We start from the raw sequence: 7977 nt of genomic DNA, 5'->3' as shown, positions 1-7977 counted from the left end.
AATGTACAATATGTTTACACTTGAATAAACAATAATCAAATGCAGAGAGAGTTATTTAACAATATGTTAGGAGAAGTTAGTTATACAGTCTGCCAGCTACAACCGGCCCTTTGAGGGCGATCGTGATGCTGATGTGGCCCAGAGTGGAGATGAGTTTGACACCCCTGATTCTAGCTCTTTCACTGCTACTTTGTCGCTGTACCGTTGGCGGTTCCGATATTTCCTACGGCACGTGAAGGCAGCGCCTCGCTGGGTGGGAGGGGCTGTTTAAAGCACGCAGTAAAAACTCCAACACACGCCACCGCTCTGTTATTCTCCAGCATTGGTTGTGTAACTTACTAGTGCGGGACAGACGAGACCGACAGCCCGCAGACACGAGCAGGACGACAAAACCGACCGTCTAGCCTTGTCGATTGATTATTCATTGATTCGTATTTCTGCACTACCGCCACCATCCAAACACCGCTACCGAGCATGCCGTCTCTGCGACACTCGTACACGGTGACTGTGCCGGAGGAGCCTGCCGCTTTCTCCGTAGACAAGCCCGACCTGCGGCGGAAGAGTCCGTCGTTGTCCCGGTCCAAGCTGGTGTCCACGTTCATGGGTCTGATCATCAACCAGGCCAAGGTGAGTCCTCCTCCACCGCCGCCGCTGCTGCTGCACCTCTGCTTCTGCCTCACCCGTCTGCAAGCATCAGCCTCGTGCTCATACATTCTCATTTTGGTCACATTTTCCCTCTTTTTTTTTTTTTGAATTATGGACATTGTTTTACCAGCACTATATAAAACAATGGGGGCTGAGCCTTGAGCAAGAGGGGGGAGGGGAGGGGAGGGGGGGGGGGGGGGTCTTGCTGGGCCTTCAGATTATTTAGATTTGATGATTTTTTACAATTATGTACAGTAAGTTTAACAAACAATAATGTTTGATGTATTTATTTCAGGACGGGGAGGCGACAACTTGTTTTCTTCAATTTGTTTAGAATGTGATTGCATTAATATGTTAAACCCAGATGTATTGTTGAACCTGGGTGAAGAAAGTTTGTACAGTGTCGGCATGTAAGTTTTCTTGAAGGCCTGTAGATCAAGTATGCTGACATTGCAGTATTTTCCACACAAGTAGCGCATTCAAATTAGTCATATCCTGTGAAAAAATATCATGGCTGTGCTTAAATAGACACCATGAAATTTGGCCCTTGTGTGCAGCTTAAAAAAAAACATGTAAAATCACAACCAGCTATAGATCCCTTCTCATTCCACTTTGACACCATATGGGAAGCCACAGAGAGCTTTGTGGAGGTCCAACTCTGACCTTTAGGCCGTAATCTGCCTTTTAAGAGGAGAAGGAGAAGGGGGGGGGGGGGGGCGTAAGCACACAGTGCACAATGCAGGGGAGTCGAGAACAGCGGCTGCCTGCATCAAAGTGAGAATTCGAGTGGGACGTTTGCGTAGTAGGAAGGCGCTCCGCTGATAAGGAGCCCATGGCTGACACCTTATCATCTGCCCGGTACATTTTGTTAACACAGCAGCCAGCATACTCTTGTGCGTCTGACGTGTTTACACAGCAGTGCGAAGGATTTTGGACACAGGCTGCAATTAAAGTCGATGTCCTCTCTGAAGGGGATATTATTGGCCTCTCCACAGATGATCTGTGCTCTCATTGGTATGCATGCGTGTGTTTACACGGGACACACAGCAGACTTTTCTTAGTTTAGTTTGTAGCGCTTCTAGATTTAGTAATGTCGGTTGGTACATCACCTTGCTCTGGACTTGAATATCTCCACAACCATGGGATGGATTGCCATGAATTCTAAATATAGACATTCATGATGCCTAGAAGAATAATCCCAATGACTTTGGCGATCGTCTGACCTTTCGTCTCGCACCATCGTCCGCTCTTCATTATCTATTAATCTGGCTACAATCAGTGGATCTTTTGGTTTTATAAAATACCTATCACAATTTCCCAAAGCTCAAGGTGATGATGGCAGTCCTCCATCCACAGATATTCAGTTTCATATTACATAAGACGAAGAAAAGCAGCAAATCCTCCCATTTGAGATGTTGGAACCAGGACATTTTGGCATCTTTGCTTGAAAAATGATTTCAACAATTTCTCAAAGTAGTGGCGGAATCATGATCGATTACTCCACACACACAAAAAATGTGTCCAACACTTCGTTTTTTGTTCAAGCTAAACTAAGATGGTGAACAAGATAACCACCTTCATGAGAATCTTAGCATTTAGATTTTTAATATCTCAGCTTGCTGACGTCAGCATAATGCCTCACAGAGCTGTAGACTCTGAAGTTGAGTTCATCACATGCCTCAGGAGGCAAAGTTTGAATGTACTTTTTTTTTATGCTAGGTATTTTTCATCGCGTTCTCTTGTGAGTTTTAGAAGCGTGCCAGAACTTTTGTAACATTTTTGACGTCTCCAAGCCGTGCTGTTATGTAACAGAGACGCAGGTTAGTACTGCCTCCAAGGGACTGTCGTAGCTGGCACCGTGTGTGTGTGCGCGGGAGTGTTGCTTCCTCCGTCACATGTTCTGCGGCCTTGACCAGGCATGCATAGCTGGTTTAGGACACAGTGTTCTCTATCTCCCTCTCTTTCCTTCCTGAAGTCATCCCAACTAGTGGAGAGCCGTCTTGCCCAGAGATTACCTGAATGCAATCACCTCCTCTGGGTTTTTTGGATGGGTCTTTTTTCTCTTTTAAGATCACAAGCCGCCTGCTGAGTGTGCCAAGCCCCGCTAGTCAGTATTCACCAGTGCAGTGCAGCACGTTGGGACTCAACGCCATATGGTCACCTTCAAATGCTGCAGAGAAGAGGGGAGACATGAAGGGAGGGGAAATATTTGAGATTTCACGGTTCTATTTTCAGCTTTTGGAGCAACATGACGACCACCACAAGGCACTAAAACCTCTCCACTAACACAGCATAGGATGTACGAACTGAGGGCTGAACAATCACAATATGGCCTTCAATTTTCGAATCACAGGAGGCGCAACATTTCTTCATATAGTCTTTAATAAGACTGGTACAGACCCCTGCAAATATCCCAATGTAATCATTTCTTCATCTGTTTCAGTGAAGAAGAAGCACACTGTAGGCAAACAGACAGTAGGAGTCAAGAGTGCAGTGAAGAATGAACCGCAACGTGTTTACATTGAACACAGGTCGCTGCTGCCGCTGCTCGCTTTACTGTTTGTGTGCACGTCTGCGTCTGCGCCTCCACGTGTGCTTCCGTCGTAGCGTTGCGCCGCTCGGCCGTCAGTGGAGGCGTTGAAGCGTGACGGTGCGTAATAGCTCCACGTCATCAAGTTACACTGTGACTATGTTCCCTCTTTCGGGATGAGCTGCAGGTCACAAGCCAGTATGTCCCCTGTTAATATTTATCTTTTCATAACAATTATTTGTCTCGGTGTTCAAGGAGGATCTTGTTGGGACCAGTAAGACACGATCATTTTACTGCTTTTTACACAATTACATAAACGTGTTAATGTACAATACGTCATCACGATGCATCTCCAGCTGAAACATTCTGCTACATTCCTGCTGATTTGCAAATCTCTGCATGAAACGGTTTCCCGTCCGTTTTATTCAGCGTTTGAATTGAACATTGGTTGCGGTGAGTCCCTGCCAGAGCTTTCAGAGCCTTGCGTCAGTCTGCCCGACCGACGATAAACACCACAGGTGGCACACGATATATCGCATGAACATGTTGATCCTGGTCTCGGGCAGCAATTTGAAACTCTGCACACAAACAACTTGACACCGCGTTGCGTCCTAGGGTTTCCCAGCAGAGCTCTTCTCCCTCTGGGACCGCGGCACGCTCTCGTGCGACGTCACTGCGGTGCGAGTGGCGTCTGGAAGGCTCCTCGGCGCTGCTATTTCATCGTGTGTGTGTGTGTGGAACAGTCGCCGCCGATATCCACAGCACCAGTGCCGCCATGCCGGTGCCAACAATGTGTCAGATGGTGCGCGTTGACTAAAGGCCAGACCGTCCTTTCAGGCTTACTCACACTTGAGGAATGTAGCGCGGCTGCTGTCATGCAGTAGTTACATCACACTGACGCCGCGTGCAAGCTGATCTGTTGCGGCTACAGCAGGCAACACAGACGAGAGGGACAGAACAGCTAATATCTGCATGGACGCTTTTAGAACATGGCTGCGTGGGTCTCTTTAGCATCAATACATCATCACGTATTCATTTGACGAGACGCACAAGACAATCGCTCAGTTGTCAGTATTGGCATCGGCTATTTATGGTTTGAATTTGAACTGTAAACCCTTTTACGGTCCAGCTTTGTGCCGTATGTTCAAAGTGGACCAAACGAGGAGGCCCGTTACGTCCATGGTCCCAACGTTGACCCGGTCATGAGCCTGCCAGGTCTTCCTCATGCTGTTTAAAAGCTTTGTGTGTTTTCTGTTCAGTTTCCAATTCTCCAATAAAAGCCTGAACGCACCAAACATCTCCTTGCTTTTCTATTTGAATAGAACAAGAGTCCTCAAGGCCTGGTGGGACTGAGGAACCTGGGCAACACGGTGAGTGCTTTTACTTCACGTTGTGGCCCGACGTACAACACGCTGCACTTTGACCTGCTGCGTCTGGAACCGCGTTAAATTCATCTTTTGTGTTTCCCAGTGTTTCATGAACTCCATCCTTCAGTGTCTGAGTAACACCCCCGAGCTGAGGGACTACTGCCTGAGAAACGTCCATCGCACAGACCTCAACAACAGCAAGTGCACGGCGAACGCCGCTCTCATGGAAGGTAGGACGAGAGCGCTGAGCTGTCAGAGCACAACTTAGCAGCGTAGTGAGGAACATTTGCAGGCGTGAGTGGCGCCTCGGCCATGTTGAGTCACTTTATGGCTCAGCAGAAGGTCACATATTGTCGGTATTTCATGTACTCCGTACAATCTGCATGTTGCTCTGCTCCACTGACTCGCTGCTGAAGACCTGACAACGATTTAGTTTTAAAATGCTTTCCCATATGTCGCCATGTGTGAAAAGAGCCAAAATGAACACTAAGCGGACTGCTTGATTGCTGGACGTGAATTAGTTAAACTGCATTTCTACAGGAACGAGTCTGTCCCAAGCGCTTTGATCCATTCAAGCAGTTTCTTCTGTACTCTCTACTAAATGAAAGGGACCGTTTCACTCCTACGGAGCTTTTTAGAGGGTGTGTTGGCACAGAATGTTCTCACAGGTCACAGTCTGTGCATCACGATGTTGCCAAGTATGTTTGCACCTACAAGGAACTTGGCATGGTGAGTGGTGCATCACACAGTGCAATATAAGACATAGCTAATAATGGAAATGTGAAAAGTTACTGTCGAATATGATAAACGAACGATGTAAGACTATGTTAAAGTAAGCAATCCGACACATAAAATGTCTTTTAAAAGGCCATTCTTCTGCGTCACGACTGCATCGCTCTCACTTCGTAGCTGTTCAGAGCTTTCAGCCGCGCGTCACAGCGGTGAGGCGACGCTTCATCAGTTCATGGAACTGGCTCAGGTGTCTTCAGTGACCGGCTTAAAGTCACATCACCGGCACGACACCCGAGCCAGGTCCATTCGCTGATGAAGACCTTGACATGCAGTTGAAAGTAAGTGGATTGTATAAAATCCGCCCTGGTTGAGTCCATGCTGTCCGCTTGTTTTTAGACACTTCAAATTCAAAACCTAATATTCATTTTCATACAAATATGTAGAAATCTCCCAGATGTTCAGACTCGTTGGTGTCACAGCTTGATTTACAGAAATGTCTTAGTCCAGCTGAAGAATGCCGATGAACGTGTTGAGTTTCGGTGTTTTGAACTAAAGAAAGCGCTTGTTTTCATGATCATTATTTCTTTCCTTCGCCTTAGAGTTTGCAAAGCTGACTCAGAGCCTGTGGACCTCTGTGAACAGCGAGGCCATCAGTCCCTCTGATTTCAAGAGCCAGATCCAGAGATTCGCTCCCAAATTTGTGGGCTGCAAGTAAGTCTTCCCCCCCTCCTCTGCCCGTAGGCCTTTTTCCTTTTGATTCAGTTCAAGAACAACTGCTGATTTCAGGGTGAAGAAAGTAACAATTCTCCTTTTTGTCTCCTTGCAGTCAGCAGGACGCCCAGGAGTTTCTACGTTTCTTATTGGACGGTCTCCATAACGAGGTGAACAGAGTGACGGTCCGCCCGAAGGTGTACGTCGAGGACTTTGACCACCTCTCGTAAGTCGGCACCCCCCCTCCACACACGCACACACACACACACACACACGCGCACACACACACACACACACACACACACACTTCTCACCTCTGCTCCCAATAAGTCACTCATAACCTGCCCTGTCACTGACACCTCTCACTGCCAAGAAAAACGCTGCTGCATGCCTGAAAGGTGGGAATAAACTGTAATTATTTATAATTACAATGTCATTAATTACCTTCCAGATGTAGCAGTTATGTGGCTATTTTCTGAACTAGCATTATGTTAAATGACAGTAGTCACATATACTATACTACCATTATACCTGGAATTCCAGACGTAAGAAAGAAACTTTCATAATTGGATACACAGGCGGCAACTTTTTTTTCGATTTATTTCGCATTATATATATATATTTTTTTCAACTGATGTTTTTGTCACGAGTACTTTGACGCAGAACGCCAATATTACGCAGCAGAAAAGAGTAATTCTTCTCCAGAACGAGGTCAATATTTATCGTAGCGTTTGCGCCGGCAATAAAGACATCGACCAATCACGTTGACCAGAACGGACATATTGAACACGATAGTGTACAACAGCACGGAGGCAACAGTCTGGCTTAGACAGACTGCCAGGCGACGCTCTGGCATGAATAGGTTTGACCTGAATGTCTGTCCGGTTTCATTCACAGGGATGATGAAAAAGGCAAGCGGATGTGGAACATGTACTTGGAGAGAGAGGACAGCAAAGTCGTGGGTAAGGGATTCACCTTGATGTGTCGCATAATTACCTTCAAACCGTCCTTGAATTTAGATGCATATTAAATGTAATCCTACGCGTCTTGTTTCTGCGTTTTTTAGATCTGTTTGTTGGACAGCTGAAGAGCTCTGTGACGTGCACCGTCTGTGGCTTCCGCTCCACGGTGTTTGATCCATTCTGGGACCTATCCATACCTGTTGCACAGGTCAGAACACACACACACACACACACTTTGGAAAGGTTTAGCCAAGCCGTATTTTGTGAAATAGTGTTTGCAAAGCTGTAAAGACGTTTGTATTACATTTTTCTCATATATATCCCTCATTTTGCTGTTTCCTGACTGGACATGCTTTGTACTCCGTCGCCGCAGAAGAGCTCCGGTGAAGTGACTCTCAGAGACTGCTTGAGGCTCTTTACAAAAGAGGATGTGTTGGACGGGGAAGAGAGACCGGTAAGGAGCCTCCACACTCTCCTCGATCCTTCGTAAACATGGATTACACAGCAGCAATGTCTCACTGCCGTCTCCGTCTTTGTCTGTCTCCCTCTCTCAGACGTGCAACCGATGCAAGACCAGAAGGAAATGCACCAAAAGATTCAGCGTCCAGAAGTTCCCCCAGATACTCGTGCTTCGTATCCTTTCCTCACATATTTTCCCTCTCGCATGCTGTGGAGCAGAAGTACTCAAAATTGCACTGAAAACACAATAATGTCATTTTTTTTGAACCGGTGTGTGTGCTCCTTGACTCGATGTTCCTCTCAGACCTGAAGCGCTTCTCAGACTCCAACATCCGAACCAGCAAACTCTCCACTTATGTCAACTTCCCCCTCAAAGAGCTGGACCTGCGGGAGTTCGCCTCGGAGAGCAGCGGTGAGTTTTTTTTTGCCGACGGTGACACGCGCGCTGTCACCAGAGGAGAGATAAGGGAGGACATTCCGTGCACTTTCCGAGCTCGGCTGGATTTGATGAGTAAGGCCTCTCTTTGTCTCCCTGCAGAGCGCGCCGTCTATAACCTGTACGCGGTATCCA

The 7977-nt window shown here is 47.0% G+C and overlaps 1 protein-coding gene across 1 annotated transcript in view; it reads left to right on the top strand.

Annotated features, from left to right (window-relative positions):
* Positions 1–338: 338 nt before the first annotated feature.
* Positions 339–7977, top strand: part of usp2b (ubiquitin specific peptidase 2b) — an 8833-nt gene continuing 1194 nt past the window's right edge. The window contains exons 1-11 of the mRNA XM_079284117.1: positions 339–627; positions 4498–4545; positions 4646–4772; positions 5874–5985; positions 6101–6211; positions 6883–6947; positions 7052–7155; positions 7321–7401; positions 7502–7580; positions 7711–7818; positions 7945–7977. The exon at positions 7945–7977 is cut by the window's right edge and continues 88 nt beyond it. Of these exons, the coding sequence (XP_079140243.1) occupies positions 475–627; positions 4498–4545; positions 4646–4772; positions 5874–5985; positions 6101–6211; positions 6883–6947; positions 7052–7155; positions 7321–7401; positions 7502–7580; positions 7711–7818; positions 7945–7977 (1021 nt within the window). The 5' untranslated portion in view covers positions 339–474. The remainder of the gene's footprint in view (positions 628–4497; positions 4546–4645; positions 4773–5873; positions 5986–6100; positions 6212–6882; positions 6948–7051; positions 7156–7320; positions 7402–7501; positions 7581–7710; positions 7819–7944) is intronic.

This window comes from Melanostigma gelatinosum (genome assembly GCF_949748355.1).
Source record: "Melanostigma gelatinosum genome assembly, chromosome: 14".
Lineage (NCBI taxonomy): Eukaryota > Metazoa > Chordata > Actinopteri > Perciformes > Zoarcidae > Melanostigma > Melanostigma gelatinosum.
The sequence above is the reverse complement of the archived record's forward strand: the minus strand, read 5'-3'. Positions and strand labels throughout refer to the sequence as shown.